At 41.4% G+C, this 21849-nt stretch overlaps 1 protein-coding gene across 4 annotated transcripts in view; it reads left to right on the top strand.

Annotated features, from left to right (window-relative positions):
* The window catches only part of FAM120B (family with sequence similarity 120 member B), a 70500-nt gene extending 53076 nt beyond the window's left edge, over positions 1-17424 (top strand). Inside the window, exons 8-11 of one of the 4 annotated variants that reach the window (XM_072141102.1) lie at positions 1134-1245; positions 5151-5264; positions 8251-8334; positions 14898-17424. In XM_072141102.1, coding sequence (XP_071997203.1) covers positions 1134-1245; positions 5151-5264; positions 8251-8334; positions 14898-14953 — 366 coding nt within the window. In that variant the 3' untranslated portion in view covers positions 14954-17424. The other 3 variants (XM_072141101.1, XM_072141104.1, XM_072141103.1) reach the window with 3 other exon arrangements.
* Positions 17425-21849: the final 4425 nt, after the last annotated feature.

Below are 21849 nucleotides of genomic sequence, written 5' to 3'. Positions count from 1 at the left end.
TATTTAAGAAATGTCCGCACCACATTTGTGGCACGCGACTGAAATGAGTGTTTTGGTGCTGAGTCAGACCGTGCACCACATTTTACATGCAAAGTCCGACAGAAATGTGTCGCACGGTCCATGTTAAAGGTGCACCAAAAAAAAGTGTAGCACTCTGTCGGGGCAGTGCAGGGAGCGCCAGATTCATGAAGAATGTGCCAGAAATCGTGAATCTGGCGCACACTACACAGGCAAACTACACCTAGTACAGTTTGCACTGTTTTTAGTTAATGTGGGCCATTGTTGCTACATTTAGGTAGTCAATGACACGAAAATGTATCAAATAATAATGGTGTATATATAACATATATATGGTAAGCAATGGGTATATTATTTTTGGATGGCATACACTTGTATACACTTGTTGTATTATTATTTTGTATACTTTTAGGATTATTCTGCTTGCTTTTATTAAAATATAAAATTAAAAATTCCTAAAGAAACAGGTATAAGATGCAGGTTGAATTTCTTAATCCATGAAATAGTCAGGGAGGACATACAACTTGTAAACATTGTAACTGAACATTGTAAACTCTTCAGTCTCAAATTCTCGTTTAAAGATCCACGTGCAGATTCACGGAAGACACCTAACATGCTCATGATTTTTACTGCTTATTTTTATATCAGGTTTTCTTTCTTTATTTTTTTTTTACTATTATTTAACTATTTTTCAGACCCCCTAGGAAAGTATATGTTTAGAGGAAATTCTCCTTCCATTGCACTGACATTTCAGAATGTTATTGCTGGTGACCTGAACATGTGTTTAGTACTAGTAAGCATGGTGGCTGAGTGGGTAGCACTTCTGCCTTGTAGCGCTGGAGTCCTGGGTTCAAGTCCCACCTAGGTCAACATCTGCAAAGAGTTTGTATGTTCTCTGTGTTTGCGTGGGTTTCCTCTGGGTCCCCCCGGTTTCCTCCCACACTCCAAAAACATACTGATAGGTTATTTCGATGGGGACAGGGAGAAATTTGGCATGCTTTGTGCAGCGCTGCATAATCTGTATATATGCATAATTCTATATAAATAAAGAATTCTTATTACTAGTCACATTTCTAAATCTACAAAGCCATAGAATTCTGAATTTTTTTTTGCAGGAGTCTTTAATAATGGAGTTCAAGAAATTAAGGACTATTATCATTGAAGCTTCTGAAGCACAGAATAGAGTTTTGCAACCTGGTCCAACAAGAACCAGTTCATTATTACCAGGTGAGGAATTCAGACCAGCTATCATACTGGATATCAATGAGCAGGAATTTTTGGGGTGAATAATGATACCTAGGACACCTGCTGTGAGCTATAGATAAACCAGTGATGTATACGTGCATGTTTGAAGTATATTATACACGTGCCTGTGCAATAAGGAGAAACATTTTAAGGATGTTAGAATAGACAGCTTGAGGCTGTAGGTAACATTGTCTTTTCTGACAGCACTTGACAGGCAGTTTTTCGTTGCTTTGACATAACACCTTGGTAGTCTTTTGTAGCAAGGTCTGTCCTTAATTCTCTTCACTTGTACTCACTCTAAACAAATAATTATGCAACCCATAACAACAATCTTTCTGTTATAACTTCCATTATGTTGACAACAATGAGCTTGCTGTAACAACTTAATAGGATATTAACATATGTTGTTGTTTTAGAGCATTGGCATTGTTATTATTTTTTGTTTTATGCTCTCTTTACTATTCAATGTTAAAAATGGTTTAAAAAGAGGTTATGTTGCCAAGCTGTTTTATTTTAGTAGGGCAGTTAAGCACGATAAAGAGAACTCCTTTACACATTTAAAGGAAACATGCCTTAGAAACTGAACTAATTAGTCACTATTAGTATGTCATCAGGCAGATTAACACCTTCCAGATTATGGGGCAGATTTATCAAGCTGTCTGAAAGTTAGAATATTTCTAACTGATCTCAGCTCCCCTTTAAATATTCATGAGCACTAGTAAAATGAAAGCTGAGCTGTAATTGGTTGCCATGGGCAACTAGAAATATTCTGACTATCAGACAGCTTGATAAATCTCCCCCTATGTTTCTTTGTTGGCCCAATTTGGTGGCATCACCTAGAAAACCAACTCTCAAGTGAGATGTAAATTGGTTGTACAAAGTCAAGGAGGCGGAGAGTTCAGTAATTACGGTATGTCAAGTTTTCTCTGCCCCAGAACAACCCGTCTGCATCACACGTCTGTAGAGCAATTTACTAGTGTATGTGCAAGCAGGCCCATCAATTATAATGAGGTGGAGAGAGCTTGACTTCAGCGCTGAGCTCTTTGCCTCCTTGACCATAAACAACCACATTTACATCACTTCAAAGTTAATTTTCTGGATTATGCCACCACACTGGTCCATAAAAGGAACATGATCCGGAAGCTGTTAATCTGCTCCACTAAAAACTGATAGTGGTCTACTAGGTCAGTTTAACCTTTGACCTGCGGATGGTAATATATTTGTAAAGATGACCTCCATTACAGCATAAAGTATCCATTGAAGTTATATAATAACATTGAGATACCTTATTACAACTTATCACTACAGCAGGTATCACCTATCTAGAAGAGTGAGGTGTAGTGGCACTGTTTTTGTGTACACTGGAGGACATCAAGGCTTGTTGGATATCAGTTAAGCCAGGAAAGACAAATTATGGGCCAAACGTTTTGACTTTCATTAAAGCGGGACCACCCACTTTTCAAGCTGAGACTATAATAAACACCACAGGGTTCGGCATTCACGTGGTTGGAATTCCAACAAAACTTTTGGAAATGGGGCTTTAAACGTGCCTTGTCCATCAGAAGACTGCTTTACAAGGCATGTTAAGTTTCCAGCATTGTTTTTCTATGTTTTATTTATAATGAATGTACCAAATGTCATCATACCCTTAAAACCACCCAAGAGTCCTTATGGACTGCCAGTAAGCACCCATTCAGCAGAGACTGCAAAAAATGAAATGGCCTGACTAAACTGATGCTTCCCTTAGAAAGGATGGAAAATAATTTGATCATGGGGAATTCTGTGCAGAATTCAATTAAATGACATCAAGGCATTTTGGAATGAAATCCCAGTGTAATTCATAGGCCCATGTCTGCCAACAGGATAAAGGCCTAGAAACATCCAAGAATGGCTATTCTCAAATGGCCTTCTATGAGCCCTGATCTGTTGAGTTATGAAATATTAAAGGAATTATCCGGATATTAAAAAACATTTCTGCTTTCTTCCAAAAACAGTGCCACAGGGGTCACAACTAAGCTCCATTACTTCTAATACCTGCACAAGAGAGTTTGGCAAGGTGCAGACATCCCATTTAGAGTTACAGAGATCATTTTTTGTGAATGATTGTCTCAAAAGGGCAGGGACTTTTGCTATGTGCTTGAAAAGGGCTGAAATAAAATTATTGAAACATGTAGCAGAGGTCAGGGTTTGGGATTGCTAATTGGAGCAGCAAGCTGACATGCGCAAAAGAGTTTTTACCTAGGAGTGTTGCAAGACCATGGGGCAGCACGGTAGCTTAGTGGTTAGCACTACAGCCTTGCAGCGCTAGAGACCTGGGTACAAGTCCCAGGGTCAACATTTGCAAAGAGTTTATATGTTCTCTCCGTGTTTGGGTTTCCTCCCACACTCCAAAACATACTGGTAGCCCCATTGGGGGACAGGAACCAATTTGGCAAGCTCTGTGCAGCGCTTCGTAATCTGTGTGCGCTATATAAATAAAGGAATTATTATTATCTATACAGGCCCTACGTTAACATTCAAAGACTTTTTCAATAGCGATAACCTAAGGTGCAATTCCTTAATATTTTATATACCTTAATAAAGATAAGTTTATAACTTTTAACGTAAGACCATATCGCTCATCAATTAATATTGACTGGATAATGTGCAACATCATAATTCATCTATGGTGTCACCAAGAATGAACAGTACACACACAGTTACATGTCTGTGCATGTGACATTATGCTAAATATAATGAAAACTTTTCCTTTATCTTTTCAAAAATGATCATGCTCTAAGCACCATGGTAGGCAATGTAATTTTGATGATACTCTGATAATATAATCTCAACATCTGGCCCGGTTTTAAAGGCTCATGCTGTTTAGAAACCCAAGGTATTTTTTGTTTTTCTAATGCTGTTTGTTGAGGTGACATGTATAGAAAGTTGTTGAACCATTAGTTGACAGTACAGAGGTACAATACTTCCATCTGTAGCACGCCCATGGGAGTGATGAGTGAAGAATTCAGTGGTGTTCATCTTGTAATTTATCGGTATATTCAGTACACTTCCCTTTTTTTCTAATGGTGAGCCATTTTCTTTTTGTTGAGTTCTGATTCCATATTAAATACCTATAATGTATATCTTCTTTTACTTCACACATCGAGGACATCACTGTCACACCTATGACTTTATTATTATGTCCTATCCTACTAGTGTACGACAAATGCGACTACACTTTACAAAATATTGTTGTATTTTATTTTAGCAAATTATAGACCTTAGCCTAGTTTCTTCTTTCATCCTGTAACTAACAATAATTTTATAGTGCTTATTATTCCCTCGTGTGCTTTAGGGTTTTTGGACTTTGAATGCACACAATTTTCTATTAAGAATATCATGACTTTGCGCGGTATTAGCTTATCTTTACATATTCTTATTACTTTTCTTTGTGAGGCACCTGTTTTGGGAAAAACATAGCCCATAGTATATAGTAAATAAAAACAATAAATCTTATGCTGTATTGTATGTAGTGTTTTCAAGATCCAGGTGTATATACACAAACAAAATTAGATATTACAGAGTAATTAAATTAGTCACTAACTGAAACAAAATGAATGAAGGCCCTGCTCGCAAGAGCTTGCAATCTACGAGGAAGAAGGGGTGACATACATTTCTTATTTCTCTGTTGGTCTCCTTTTTTCCATACAAGGAGAAATTAGGAACACATAATACTTCATATAGTTCCAATATTGAACAGTACCAGTGTTTACTAAAACATAAGCATATATGCACTTGGCACATAGTGTCATAAGATAAAAATTGGAGACTTTATTTTGTTGTTGTTCTTATTTTGGGTAATATTAGGTTGTTATATCTATTTTAACCAAAGCTTATTATTTTAAAAGTAACTGGCGGCTCATTTACCAGAAGGGACCAGTTTTATGCCAGTCCTTCGTGTGACCAGAGAAATGAAAGAAATGAGTGGCATAATGTTCCTCGTCATCAAACAACTAACCAAGGTATGAAGGTACCAAGATAAAAATGTTGTGGGTATTTTTAGGAAAAGATAGATATTTAATCTATGTCCCAGAAACAGTTCCAAAATGATCTGTGTCTGGTCTATTTGATCTGTTTTGCTCTATTTAAATGTTCAAAACCAAAATAAGCACAAAGCGAAGGGTGTGGGCATAGAATCTCTATATAAGATACCCCCCGCTATTTACATACAGTACAACCAAATTTTTGAAAATACTCAGAAGAGAATAAGCCAAATAAATACCAAACAAAATAAACTTTATTAAATAAACAAGTGGACGGCAATACAAAAGTAGCAATAAAAGTATAAAAAATAGAGAGTGCCAAAATAAACACAAAATCATAAGCCAATTGGGAGAATCAAACCTGGTATGTGAGACATGGCATCAGTCAGAGTCTTATATGGAGATCCCCAAGGTAAAGGGTAAACATTATACCTCATATGGAGTAAACACCGAAACATAATTACCCATACCAGTCTAGCAGGCACACGCTGTACAGCCCGACACGTGTTTCGCAGGTAGCTTTTTCAAGGGGAGTCAAACCCAATATTTTGCTCTCAGCCTTTCTTGGATCTTTCAAGGTCTATGTTTTGGGTCTTTATCCTGTTGGCAGACATGGGCCAATGCATTGCACTGGAACGAACATTTCACTCCAAAATGCCTTGATATAAGTTTACAGAAATAGACAGGAGGCTTCACTTTACATATCAAGAAAGCGGAGAACTTTTAATAGATGTATATTGGTAAATTGCCTAATATCCTGCTCCCCACGCTTACTTACAGACACATTACAAAACCTATGAGGTAAAGTGGCCAACATTTAAATAGTACAACCAAATTTTTGAAAATACTCAGAAGAGAATAAGCCAAATAAATACCAAACAAAATAAAAAAAATTGGGTGAGCCCTGATCTATGTAATATTACATAGATAGATCTATATTTAGAGATTGATAAACATGTCTGCTTCGCTGATGAAGTAAAAGACAGGAGGCTTCGCTTTATACGGAACTATTAATAGATGTATATTTGTAAATTCCCTAATATGCTGCCCCCCCACACACACACCGTACCCAAGGGTCCACTTTTTATCCCCTCTATGACAAGTATGACAGTGAGCCCTATCCATGCACCCGCAGCCGACTCGTGACGTAATAGCAGGGTTAAAGGACACCTGTCATCAGGTCTGTGTCACTTGTCCTGTCACCACTACCTGTTGGAGCAGCTCACAAGGAGCCCGTCCCAGCCTTAGAAGTTCAAACATTAAAGGAGTTCTGCGGTCACTGTTTGTACTTTTTTTTAAACTGACCTGTTCCTTTTTTATAGTTCCACACCCTCACCAACCTCACCACCCTGGGCTATATAGTTTTTTTCTTTCATGTGTCACTGCTACAGCTGCATTACTCCAAGATGTCTGCCCCCATAGTTTCTTCACACAGAGGAACCTGCCGCCACACCCCCACAGCAGGGAACAAGGAGCTGACTGCACAAGCCCCACTGGAGAGCAGGGAAAGTATACAGGTCATTTCTGTGGAAACTGTAAGTGTAGCAGGAGCTACCAGTCCACAGGGATGACTTTGATCTCATGAAAAGGGGGCAGAAGATTTAATAACACTGAATTAGTGAAGTGATAAGTGTGAGGAAATACGGTATAGTGAGGTCAATCTTTGTCACCGGAGAACCCCTTTAATCATCTTTTCTTTATTATGTAAATGAGGCTGGTCACAAGGTCAGAGGCAGTGATGTCACCTCGGTTACCCCTCCCATCTCCTCCCCCTTCTCATGTCTGTGTGCAATGTATAGTAAAGCTTTGCTAGTGTCTGTGCTTTACCTGCAGACATGCTGCATCCTCCTAATACACAGAGACACAGACATCAGCAACACAAGTAACTGACATGTTCTGCTATAACATGGATGCCTTCTGGAGCTGTTATATCTCTCAGACAGGCTGCAGGGTTTGTGGCCGCCCGCACCAGGTAGTATAGAGAGGAGCCAGCACCAGCATCATTATACAGGCTGTCAGTCAAGCACTGGGGGTGTGGCTGTGCCTCCCACTCATGAATAAGCTGGACAGCTGAATATGATAATGACTCATTGGACATTTCACAGATCATTTGCATACAGCTTTAGGACCTCATTGCTTAAGTTTACAGGCATTTAGAGGGAGAATGAAGGGATAGGGACAATGCTTTGTAATGGCAGTTTATGAAAATATATTTAGTTTTTGGGGTGAATTTGCCTGACGGGTTCTCTTTAGGCTGAATGTCAAGCCATAAGCCTGTTGTCCACAAGCGAGTTTGTACGCATGGGATTTGCCTAATGGAAGCTAGAATCACTGAACTGAGCAGTCCAGTTCACATTCTAGGTTTGGTCTAGTAAATCTTGCACATACAGAGAACTCGCTCATGGGCAATGGACTTTATTGAGGATTCTAAATACCTGTTAGATTAACCCTTGATGAGCATTCTATGGTTGTATTTGCATAATCCATTTGTTTCATGTCAGAGTAACCTTCTGAATCCCTTTACAAAAGTCATTAAAAAAGTGTTTGTGTGCATTTTATATGAACAGATGTGTAAGTGTAAATAACTGGCATCATTTATCTTTTTCTGATCGTCATCAGAAAAGTTGGGACCTGCATACACATTCCTTGCTCTCACCATGTCTATACACAGCTTGCACTTTGTATGTGCTGTTCTATAATCATATCAAACCTATTAAACGGCAAAACCATCACACAAACAAGATCCCTGTTTAAAAGCAAAGTGTATTATAAAGACTTTAATAAACTTTTATCTTATGGTAAGTTTGATGACTGTTTCCAATAACCAGCGGAAGTGTAAATGAAAGCCTGGGCTGTGATGATAATGCAGTGGTAAAGGAAGGTTACACAATATTTTACCTTTTCTCGCAGATTGCTTTCTCACCTTTCATCCTTGTGGATTTAATAATCATGTTTTGTTCAACAGGAAGACAGTTTTATCCATATCCTAACCAAAGGGGTGAAAATAATTCTTGGCAAGGCGTTCCAGATTGGCAAGCAAGTCATCATGGTAACTAACAGAACAGATATTATACAGCTGCAAAATGGTGCATAACAAAATTGTAATCAATCTTTATTTCTATAGCGCCATCATATTTTGCAGATAATTGTTGCCATAAACAAACAAAATAAGACATTAGAGAGTAAAAACATAGAGGCAAAATAAAGGGCACAGCCACTCGACCCCGTGAGACGCCCAACGTGGTAAGACACCATTGGGCACATTTACTTACCCGGTCCATTCGCGATCCAGTGGTGCGTTGTCCGACGATGATTCCGAGCTCGCCAGGATTCACTAAGGTTGTGCGCCCGATATCCACTAAGTGTCGCTGCTGCGCTGAAGTCCGCCAGAGTTCACCTTCTTCGTCCTAGTGTATGTGAGTGCTATTCTTGCGACACAATTTTTTTTTAAATTATGCGGTTATTCTGAATCCTTCGGGTTTTCCGACGGCCACGCTCCTTGATTTCTGTCGCGTGAAAGCTGGCGCCGATACACCACAATCCGATCGTGTGCACCAAAATCCCGGGGCAATTCGGCACAAATCTGAAATATTGGGAAAACCCAACGAAAATGCGCGATTAGGACCCTTAGTAAATGAGCCCCCATGTGTTCACCAAGCCATAATTGGTGAGGCCAGATCACGGCCACAATTCCGACCGTCAGAATGAGCCCTTAATTTCTAGTATATCTGAGGGCTGACACATAAAATAAATACATTGTATAAACATATGCAGGAGAAAAATGTTCATTAAATGGGAATGACGCGCCAATTGTGTTTAAATATTTACAATTAAATAAATGCCTTTTTCGGGTGGTTTTCCATGAAATTTGACAGTTAGGAGGTTATTCTTGTGCAAAATATGAACTAGTTCAATAACACTCTGCTTTTGCATGTCTTTAGGGCAAAGATCACACTACAGAGGCTATAGAAGAAGAGGACACCAGTTTTCTAACCAGTAAATGGTAGATTGATCAGTTGCACATCTAGCAGGAGTATTTACTGAATAAGTGCACTATTTTTTAGCAAGCTGACCTGATAAATGTTCCTTTTCAAAAGGAACATTTATGAACAGTATTGTATCAAGCTACTGAATAAAAGTAAAATCAAGTTACTTTAAATGACTATAACATATTGGATACTTTTTTATTAACTTTTTTTAACAGAAATCAAACTCTCCCCTTCATTCTCTCCCCCTGTTCCATCCCCATAACAATGAGAAAAAATAAGGCGAAAGTAAATATATAACCCACTACAGACAATGGGGGAATTCTGAAAGGGGTCTTCTCATCTGGTCATTAACATTTAATTCAGTGTATATATATACACTCACCGGCCACTTTATTAGGTACACCATGCTAGTAACGGGTTGGACCCCCTTTTGCCTTCAGAACTGCCTCAATTCCTCGTGGCATAGATTCAACAAGGTGCTGGAAGCATTCCTCAGAGATTTTGGGCCATATTGACATGATGGCATCACACAATTGCCGCAGATTTGTCGGCTGCACATCCATGATGCGAATCTCCCGTTCCACCACATCCCAAAGATGCTCTATTGGATTGAGATCTGGTGACTGTGGAGGCCATTTGAGTACAGTGAACTCATTGTCATGTTCAAGAAACCAGTCTGAGATGATTCCAGCTTTATGACATGGCACATTATCCTGCTGAAAGTAGCCATCAGATGTTGGGTACATTGTGGTCATAAAGGGATGGACATGGTCAGCAACAACACTCAGGTAGGCTGTGGCGTTGCAACAATGCTCAATTGGTACCAAGGGGCCCAAAGAGTGCCAAGAAAATATTCCCCACACCATGACACCACCACCACCAGCCTGAACCGTGGATACAAGGCAGGATGGATCCATGCTTTCTTGTTGTTGACGCCAAATTCTGACCCTACCATCCGAATGTCGCAGCAGAAATCGAGACTCATCAGACCAGGCAACGTTTTTCCAATCTTTTACTGTCCAATTTCGATGAGCTTGTGCAAATTGTAGCCTCAGTTTCCTGTTCTTAGTGGCACCTGGTGTGGTCTTCTGCTGCTGTAGCCCATCTGCCTCAAAGTTCGACATACTGTGCGTTCAGAGATGCTCTTCTGCCTACCTTGGTTGTAACGGGTGGCGATTTGGGTCACTGTTGCCTTTCTATCAGCTCGAACCAGTCTGCCCATTCTCCTCTGACCTCTGGCATCAACAAGGCATTTCTGCCCACAGAACTGCCGCTCACTGGATGTTCTTTTTCGGACCATTCTCTGTAAACCCTAGAGATGGTTGTGCATGAAAATCCCAGTAGATCAGCAGTTTCTGAAATACTCAGACCATCCCTTCTGGCACCAACAACCATGCCACGTTCAAAGACACTCAAATCACCTTTCTTCCCCATACTGATGCTCGGTTTGAACTGCAGGAGATTATCTTGACCATGTCTACATGCCTAAATGCCGCCATGTGATTGGCTGATTAGAAATTAAGTGTTAACGAGCATGAGTGTTTATGTATCTTTAATTGCATATTATTAAAACAAGAAAAAGTACAAATGTGTGAAGATAATTTCCATGTAATTGCCATGTTGTCCCATAGAAACGTGATGGCAGTCACTGGATAGGACCACCTGTGCACTCTTCCAGCAGTGACCACACATGCGCTAGTGACGCACCTGACTGCATGGATTCAGTATTCATTATCACTCAAGGCCATTTCATATGCAAAACTATTTGTTTGTTTGCCCGATCACCCGAGCAGTGGTGGACACGTGATTGAAGAAATGTATGTAAATGGTACAATAAATTGGGTGAAAGTACTGACAAACATAAGCATTTTTAAGACTAATGTTTTGCATAAACAGTACGACATGCAAAATGTCTATGTTGCAAAAATGGTGCAATTTGTGGTGCAGAACTGGACATGCACCAGAAAAAAATGCAAATTCACACAAAACAAACCAGGGAAAAAAAGATAACTCCTCACAATAAGTGTAGGATATTAGACATATACATACGTTTGGAAGATCACATGTTCTATCTCTAGGACTATTACAGTTGGGAAAGTGGTGTACTACATCCCACAGACATCTATCGACAACGCCATCCATATTTGAAAAGACCCACTACCCCAACCAAAACCCTGTCCTTCAGTAACATAGGAGATGTCATGCTCAGTGTATACATAGGGCTTAACAGATTCTTAACCTTAGGCCTTATGCACACAAGACATAAAAATGGCCATTCAAGGTTTTTTTGCTTCTAAAAAACAGCCCATTGGCATTAATAGGAAATACAGCTATGTATCTTGTAACCGTATTTCTCATTGCAACATGAACAGGACGTAAGACCGCAATGTAAAAAGTAGAACATGTCCTATTCTTCACATTTTTACACGGCCTATATATACTGTTGACTGTATACAGGCCTTTTTTGTGGTGGGTTGCCCAGTAGACCAAGTCATGTGGGTGCCAGCCCACCATATTTTTTTTGCAGATGCAGCCAGTGTTTGATGGCATATGGGTGGCACACAGGCCTTTTTTGCATCCAGAAAACAGCCACAAATACGGGACCGCAAAATACATACAGACTTAACCCGGGTGGGCATAAAGTCAGTGCAGGATAGCGGAGGGCTGAGCACTGCTCACCCCTCCCCTTTCCATAGAAAGCCAAGCAGCCACCGCTGCGAAACAGCAAAATATTGGAATATCCCATATTTCACCCGGCCGGGTTCCGGTGTGGTGAGATCCTGTGCCATAGACCTTAATGGAGGCCAGTTTTACGGTCAGAATATGGCCCCTGTAACAGTTGTGTGTGTGAAGACTTATTGTGTGTAATTCCCTCTCATTATATAACACTTTTATTCAACAAGATGTCAGCCTTATCCAAAAACTTGAGTTTGATGGGGACTTCTAGTTCATGGGGAGTACCAAACATTACACCCTCTGTAATCTGCAGAATACATAGTAATATGGCCCTGGGAAGGTACATTAAATACCATGCGTGCAAGGACATAGTTGACTCAATCTTACAGCTGGTTTAATTATCTCCTAATGTGCTTCATGTTTACATGTTGTTATTTAATCAGCTAAGATTTAGTATGTGCACCCCAAGTACTTCAAGCAGATCTGAAAGTTCAGAATGTTATGAGAGAGTGCCTGAAATATCTAAATTGCAAGTGATAATCTGAAATGTCACTTTGAAAAGTATGATAAGTGCTATGTTTGGTTTATGACAAGGCATTATGCCATTTCCTTAATAATGAATGTATAGCAAAAAACAATAGACAATGCATTTGTGACCAAACCCACATGAAACCATTGTCGCACACACCATGTTTCTATGTGCCCAGAAGTTCAGCTTCCTTCCCTTTAATACTCAGAGTGAGCTGTGTCCAAACTCTCATCAAATCCATAATAAAACAAGTAGCAAGTATTCCCTTGATTTACATCAATGCTCTTACTGTTATATGTCTCCGACCAATATTTTACTATGAATAAACAACAGAAATGCATTTTGAAAGTACAGTGGTGAGTCAGTTGTATGTAGTTTACACAATATTTCTTCATGGTATTATCTACACATATATCTCTGTTTAGGAGCTTTAGTAGATATGCAGGATCCTAGGAACATCTTTGGGATTTGTTTTAAGTAGGGAACCACCTGATATGCCTCTTTAAAACATTAAAAGCCAAATACTTTCTGCTCCAACACCACAGGACAACTGTGCAGGGTAAATAAAGGAATCCTATTTCATATACATTTACCCAACAATTCACCCAAAAAAAGAAAACACCTCTGCACCAGGTCTCGCCATATGTCACAGTGTCTAGCGCAAACATTTAGCTGGAGAGGGGTGAAAATTGCCTCCTACTCATTTGCCCACTAACCTGCAAAAATATTTTGAGGCCAGCATCAAGTATTGTGTAGGTTATAAGGGTATATGGTTTTAGCCGTGCTAAGTGTGTGGGGTAACACATGTCAAACATTGTGCTTAATAGTGCTAGAAGGTCAAAGCGACTATTCATGATTATGAAAGTTACTATACTCTTATAACATTATTAGCATTTACTTTAAAGATAACTGAACTTGTGTAAATGTTCTCAAATAGCAGATATTTGTGAATGCCATACATTTGAACAGGTAACATATGTACAGTGATAACAACCACATTCAGATAAGGATAACACACCCTTTGAATTCTAGGGTTTTATGTATTAGGATATAATAAAAAAAAAGACCATAGAAGCTCTTACAGTGAGGTAAAGACAACCTCTGAGTACACATTGTCATTATTTATTTATATTGAAGTCAAAATGAGAAAGCCCTGTATGAAGTAACCATATGAATCAATACATTTACATCAATATTGTGAAATAATTGTTTTCTTTAAAACTTTATCAGTCTCTCACATCATTGTGCATCAGGTAATGATGTTGAAACATTTTATCGTTATGTATATTTTCGTACTTTTATAGACCCAAAAAGTACTAAATGGAACTGGAACTTTCTCTTTATAATAGACTTGACACATGCAAAATCTGTAGTCAAATTAGGGAAAAAAAGGGTTTATGGTTGAGCAAGATTTGAGGAATCTAAGTTGCAACAGAAAAGGGATATTTATTGATCAAAATAGATCATTCCATTTTTCAGATACTAAAGATTACAAACACATAGTAACAAATTAGCATACATGTGAACCTTATATGCTGCTTAGGTATAGTCTTTTTCCTGAAGCCATATCCTACCTCATCAAATCCATCGCTCTTGTGTTTGTAATCTTTTGGACCTGAAGAATGGAATAGTCCATTCCCGAATGTGTCGTCCACTGATCTTGATCAAACAAAACCACTTGCAACTGTTGCAATTTTAATTCCTCACACTTTAAGGCAGTATGTCAACTACTTTATCAGTTTTTTCATATTCTGACTCAAATTACCTATCCAACACACCTCAGTGTTGGTTCCCAAGGAACGCTTCAGCCTGCTTACAACTCAAGAATAAGACTAGACTTGACCTACACAAGACTTAACTTGATGCAATTCTCCAGGTGAGCAGTGCTAATCTAGTTACCTGCTCTTGTGTGCCTAATTTTACTTTACTATGGGGTGCTTTGTTTGTTCTCTTTTTTCCTACATGCACTTTTTTTCTACAGAAAGGTTGAGGTCTGGGTTTTACTTGATCAATGTAATAGCTTAATAAGTATCTGTTTCTGCCAACCCTATTCTACATTAAGATCATTGTCCTGTTGCATTACTCAGTCATGAAAAATATTAAGTTAGACATATTCAAGTGTTAGGGTAGGATTGAGAGACTAAACAGCACTCTAAAGTTAGAGATCCAGGAGGCCATGGAAGAAACAGGGAAACTATGGCCCGAGTGCTTTCCTGCTGCCCACCATTCAATTAGGACCACCCTTAACAGAAAGATGGGATTGTCCCCCTTTGAAGTACATTTTGTCTGTGCACCCAGACTAGGCCTCTACTTTCTACAGACCCTGCAGCTAATGGCAGGAAACCAGGTGGAATGTGACACACAGTTGAGCCAGGCCTTGGAAAAGGTCCGCAAAAGTGTTTCTGATTCCTTTTTCAGATCTAGACAGAGACTTCAGGACGCATAACCTGAAGCCCGGAGACTATGGGTGGTGAAGAGACACCAGAGAGAGAGTCTGGAGCCTCGCTACGATGGTCCTTTCCAAGTCCTGCTGACCAATGCCACGTCTGTGAAGCTAGAGGGAAGTCAGCATGCTTCCACGCTTTCTATTTACAAACTTACTTATTCTTCTTGCTAGCTGGTCTCTTTTGACTGACTGTATGCTCAGGGACACCCCAACCATGACTATCACTGTATCTATAGGGCTGACTGTATGCTCAGGGACACCCCAACCATGACTATCACTGTATCTATAGGGATGACCAGGATGCCCCCAGAGTAGGAGACTTTACCTACGGTTGGTGCAACAAGACAATGACCTTCTTTAACATTGATAGCACAGGTAACCCTGTATTAGCAGTGTCTGATGTGTACAGGACTTGTGGGAATAGGAGAGTCAGGTCAGGCCTAGAGGCTGGGAAGGTGAGTGTACTGCGATAAAACTTCTGCATTCCTTCCTCGTGATCCCCAGGTGTAAGGTTGATCAGACACATAAAGAAAAGGTAGAGAATCCCAAAGGATTCTGGAAGAGAGAAGCACCTAGATGACAACGTTTATATGGATACAGTGGGAGCACCAAGGGGGGTCCCAGATGAGTTCAAGGCCCACAATCAGATATGGGCAGGACTAGAGTCCATTATTCCCCAGATAGCTATGAGCAAAGATGTTGATTGGGTTAACTGTTTTTATTGTAATCAGCAGAGATTTGTGAATTATATCCGAGATGCTTCCCAGAACCGCATGACTTTGGACATGACCCTTGTTGAGAAGGGAGGAGTCTGTAAGATGGTGGGAGTGGCTTGTCGCATATACATCCTGGATGACATCGCCCCTGTGGGTCCCTTGAAGAGATTGAAGGACTGTCCAGGGAACCCAAGAGAAACTCAGAAGTGGACGCTATATCCTTCACTTTGTGGTTGGGGGATTGGAAGGGTTTCCTTTAAGTGGGTATGATATTGGGGATTGTGATTTTGTTCTTGTGACTTATTGCGTGTTATGTGGTCCCCCTCATCAAGTCCACCAAGTATCATGGGTATCAGTAGTTAGACAAGCAAAAGACCCCTTACTCAAGTTTCCTAAATTTGCATAAGGAAGATATCCCTCTGAGATCAACCACCCCTGAAGCATATGAAACAGCCCCCTGGAGTAGGGAGAGGTAGAGTAGAGATTTGATTCCCATATGTGAAAGTCCACTAAATGGGGGCACACCCAACAGGGGTCTGCTGTCATCCAACTGGTGAAGAGGAGAACAATGCACATATGGGCAGATCTGTAGATCCTTCTAGACTAAGAGTAGCCGAGAGAAATTCTAGGATTTAGGGGGGACTGTTAAGGTAAACCTAGCTGATAGATCAAATCCTGTCATTTCTACTTGTTCTATTTTCCTAAAAGCATTGTAACAGAGACTTCATTTTAAGATGGCGCCGGCCTCGTGATCATAACGAAAACAATTAAGGCTAAAGAATGTCAACATGACGTCAGTAAGTAACAGCAAGGAAGTTCTCCAATCAAGAGACTACATGAGCTGGGAATTCTCTGCCCCCTTCTACTTCTTTCCTAATTTCTATATAGTTTTGTGAAACCAAATAAAGCTTGCAGTCCAGATTTGCCATGGCAATGATCGCATGAGTGAGATTTAAATCAGCAATTTGTCTGAATTAATTTCTTATGATGTGCACGCATACTTATTGATTAGAAACACGCAGCCAACGCACACTAAAAGAGGATGTCTTGAATCCTACCCTAACACAAGGATACTTTGACATTTTGACATGTGCTTCCTCCAGTTTCTCCAGTGAACCAACCATATATCACAAATGTGGTGGTGTGAATGTCAAGGCCATAAAACCGGTCATGGTTTCTTTGTGTATTTGCATGACCAGTGAACAAAAGTTGTGGCACTCATTACTGTGTTTTGGACTTTTTATGTCCTTACCTGAGATAAACCCTGCACAATACTTTCTCAGATGCCTAAATATTTTATTTAATGGCATATACAACTTATGAAGCCTTCTCTGTTGATTCAGAGGAAGCCAAAAAGAAACAAGGCGGAAGCCTATCTCTGTAGAATAGCATTTAAAACTGCGTATTGGAAAAAAAAAAGTACGGTAATAGGCAAAGTTGTCCAATATGACAAGAGCTGTTCATTTTACCAGATGTACACTTTTTTTCTGTTACAGAGCTCTTCTGCATCAGCAATATAGTCAAACAATTCTGCCCTCAGTAGGAGAAGTTTGAACTTGTTTCTTGGATAGTCATTGGAACATCTAAGTTACTTAGTTAATTAGTACTGTTGAAATTAGGCATTTGTCCATTACCCTTAGCTATATAAAAGACAAGGGACAGGACTGTGTCTATTGTGTCAGAAATAAACCATTTTTTTAGTTTACTGTTTAGGTCAAATGTAATTATATTGTGGTCATTCTTATTCAAGGTCTTCTTAATAAAAAATTTATTTCGGTAGAAACTTCTGTAAACTGGCCCATGAAATAATTCTGCCAAAAATTCTGAACATTTCTCCATTTTGCAAATAAAGAACAATGACCCCAGTCAAAGTATTGGACATTAAAATACATCATAAAGTTCACAATACAAATTGTTAAAAGGTGGATTGTATTAAAACAGCAATGAGGCTGTGAGTTGGCACACAGTCATGCGCTTGAGACCTTATGCTGCACCAGATTTATCAAAGTGTTTGATGTTGATCGATACATATTCCCCATTGAAAGTGCCACTAGAACTCCACCTTTCATGAGAAATGCCAAAAATAACAATATAATAATAATAATCTTTATTTATATTGCGCCATCAAATTCCGTAGCGCTTTACAAATCAATATCAAATATTCTGACATAATTCTTTCATTGTTTTTTATTATGGGATTGATTAGGTGTCTTTCAGACACCAAAGAACTGTAATGAGATCTTTCAAGTTACTTTGTGTCTTCTCTGGTCATTGTTGAGTCCACTGTCATGCAGTGCTGTTTGTCACTCTCTAGTACATGCTTCTACTTGTTTAGATGTCCAGAAGACAGGTGGCCTTGTAAAGCTTTCCTACACCTCATTTATTTTCTCAGACAAATGGTAAGGGGTTTTGGGAAATACCAATTCTGTAGTAGACGAGAAGACATTTTGGGAGAATGGAGGCACAAGGGATTTTTCGTTTATGGTGACTAGAGATGGGCGCTTCGTTTCGTCCCGATTCGCCGAATTTTTCGAAAAAATGTGATTCGACCGGAATCAAAATGAATCATGTTAAAAAACAGGCATTTCCTGGCTGCAGAGAGCCTGTAGGGTGTTGTAGAATGTTGTGCCATGCTTAAATATGCATAGGGAGCATGGTTTGGTCTTCAAACAATGCTGTGTTTTAGTATGACACACACATGACAGCCTCGGCTCTTAGAATCGCTTCACTCTTCACTTCCATGTGCACTTACATAGGCCAACTTCCCCAAATAAGCGAAGCGGGAACGCAGCCTGACAAGGTAACGTCTGTGCCAGCTCGAAAGGACTGAGCTGAGGGCCAAGATCCCACTATAAAATCAAGTGCACTCTTTTTACACTGACATCAGATGATTCCATAGATTACAACATGTGGAAAGCCCCCCGAAAGAGTGCAGAGGATGTCGGCAGTAATTTTGCATTGACGTCACTGATCATTTTGCCCTTCTTTTCATGCGTCAGTGTCCTCTTTCAATCGGTCAATAATCCATCAGTATTGCTAAAGCCAAAAACAAACAGGTGTTGATCCAGAAAAGAGATGAGCAGCAAATGGGATACTTGCATGTCCTCTGTGTTCTTTATCTACTCCTGCTTTTGGCTATCAATCCTGAAGCTTTTCATCCTTCTGACAGATTAAATGAAGGGGAAAACCAAACATAGTGGCAACGTCATAGAGTGGTGGAGGGTGAAAACAGCATTATAGAAATCACAGGGTGTTCCAGGGAGACAGCAGTCAGTTGGCAGCAGCATGAGTAGGCTGCAGAGTGGCACAATGACAAATTATGGAGATGGCAGAAACATGGTAGGCCACAAAGTGGCACAATGATAAGAGTGTGGAGGTGGCAGCAGCAGGAGCCCACAGCTTGTAGCAACATGGTGGCAGCAACAGGGATAGCCACAGAGTGGCACAATTATTTAGTGTGGAGTTGGCATCAGCAGCAGGATCCCACAGGTGGCAGCAACATGGTGGCAGTAACAGGGAAAGCCACAGAGTGGCACAATTATATAGTGTGAAGGTGGCAGCAGCAGGAGCCCGTGGAGTGGCACAGTCATATAGTCTGAAGGTGGCATCAGAAGCAGCAGCAGGAACCCGCATAGTGGCACAATGATATAGTGTGAAGGCGGCATCAGAAGCAGCAAGAGCCAGCAGAGTGGCACAATGATATAGTGTGAAGGCGGCATCAGAAGCAGCAGGAGGCCGCAGAGTGGCACAATCCTATAGTGTGAAGGTGGCACCAGAAGCAGCAGCAGGAGCCCGCAGAGTGGCACATTGATATAGTGTGAAGGCGGCATCAGAAGCAGCAGCAGGAGCCCACAGAGCAGCAGCAGCAGGAGCCCGCGGAGTGGCACAATCATGTAGTGTGAAGGTGGCATCAGAAGCAGCAAGAGCGGCAGAGTGGCACAATGATATAGTGTGGAGGTGGCGGACAATTCCAGTCCCTGGTAAAGATGGTAGGAGGCAGATGGTGCAACTAGCAGCAGATGTGTGGCATCAGGCGGGTGGCAGCATCAGAATAGTAGCTGAGGCAGGTAGTTAGAACCCCGACTCATATGGAGGAGGTGTCATGGCTGATATAATCTGACGCATTAGGCATTGGTGAGTTGAAATCCTGGCCGATCCAAGCCTGATTCATCTTGATAAAGGTCAGTCTCTCCACATTACGGGTGGATAAGCGGGTTCTCCTGGGGGTAACGATGGCCCCCGCCGCACTAAACACCCGCTCTGATGCCACAATACTGGCCGGGCAGGACAGCTTCTCTACTGCAAACTCCGCAAGTTGTGGCCACGCATCAAGTTTGGCTGCCCAGTAGTCCATGTAGAGTAGTCCTCTACCTCAGGTGGTAAAGTGCTGTCCAAGTAGGCCACTACCTGCTGGTGCAGGGTCTGCTTCATGTCCTGCTGCTGCTGGTGGCGGCTACCCTCCTCACTAGACAGGTGAAGGAAATTGCTCATTAAGGAATCCAGACTTAAACGACTGTTGATGGAACTGCTACTGCTCCAACCCCCCCAGCTCCCAACAGCAGCCGTGGTAGTAGTACGTGAGCAATGACTGCCAGGAATCCCCCGGCCAGACCTGACAGAGGATGGACAATGGCGCACATAGGCAGCGGCCAACTGTGTGCTCAGTATTTCTCTATAGTATGCCAGTTGTTCCTTCCTCTCAGCAGCAACAAAAAAGTCACCCATTTTGGACCGGTAGCGAGGGTCCAAGAGGGTGGAGAGCCAAAAGTCATCCCTATGCCGGATGTTGCCTATACGGCTGTCACTAGTTAGGCAAAGCAGCATGCTGCTGGCCATCTGTGCAAGTGACTCTGAGGGACTCCCGGTCTCCATATCCACAGTATACTGCCACGGTGCTTCTGGGTCATCTGCCTCGTTTTCTACCTCCTCCGGATGCTCCTGCTCCTCCTCTACTGTCACCTGAGTAGAAAAACCACAAATTGCACCAGACTCTGCTTGTGCTCCAATGTCCTCCTCTTCCTCCTCCAGTTCAGCCCCCAGCGGACTCATGTGGCCATGAGATGTAGTCTCCACTTCTCCAGTGCCCTGACCAGATTTAGCAGCATAAGTTCCAGGACATGAAGTTATTCAGTTATGAAGTTATTATTGACAAATAACGTGGCCTCTTCAAAAGGCCTGAGCAAACGGCAGGTGTCACGCATGAGCTGCCAGTGGCTGACATCAAAGTTACACAGGGGAGTACTACGGTCCGCTTGCATCATCATAAAATCCTTAATGGCTTTTCTCTGTTCATACAGGCGGTCTAACATATGGAGGCTGGAATAAAAACGGGTGGAAACATGGCATATCAGACTATGTTGGGGTAGGCCGTTCTGGTGCTGCAACTCGGGGAGGGTGTGCTTAGCTTTGTAAGAATGGCTGAAGTGCGTGCACAGTGTCCTAGCCATTTTTAGAATATCTTGCAGATGGGTGTAAGACTTCAGGAACTTGTTGACTACCAGATTGAACACGTGCGCCATGCAGGGCGCATGGACCATCCCTCCTGGGTGCAGCGTGGACACCATGTTCCTCCCATTGTCTGTCACCATGGTTCCGATTTTAAGTTGTTGCGGAGAAAGCCACAAATTGATTTCTTCTTGCATGACGCGGAGCGTTTCCTCCCCTGTGTGACTTTGTTCGCCTAGGCAAACCAGGTGTAGAACTGCGTGACACCGCTGTGCCCTGCACATGTGGTATGATGGAGCAGCACTTGTGGCTGGGCGAGAAGCACATTCACCCAGTGGGCCGTAAAGGACATATACTGGCCCTGACCATAATTACAGCTCCACACGTCCGCACTGCCATGCACCTTGGAAGAAAATGATAAGCTCAAGGACTGGCCCACCTTCTGTTGTACATATTGGTGAAGGGCTGGCACAGCCTTTTTGGGAAAAAAAAAATTGCGGCTTGGAACTCTCCACCTCGGTTCGGCACAAGCCATTAGTTCTCTGAAGGGTGCAGAGTCCACGACTTGGAAAGGGAGAGACTGCAGTACCAACAACTTCGACAAGAGCACGGTCAGCTTCTGCACCTTAGGATGGCTGGACGCATAGAGTTGTCTTTTTGTAATCGCCTCGCTCAACGACTGCTGGCGCCATGCGTAGCGAGGAGCAGGAGCATTTGGACCGGGAGAAGATGTCAAAGACAAACAGCTCCCTTCGGCAGAGGT

This window comes from Engystomops pustulosus, chromosome 3, assembly GCF_040894005.1.
Source record: "Engystomops pustulosus chromosome 3, aEngPut4.maternal, whole genome shotgun sequence".
Lineage (NCBI taxonomy): Eukaryota > Metazoa > Chordata > Amphibia > Anura > Leptodactylidae > Engystomops > Engystomops pustulosus.
The sequence above is the reverse complement of the archived record's forward strand: the minus strand, read 5'-3'. Positions and strand labels throughout refer to the sequence as shown.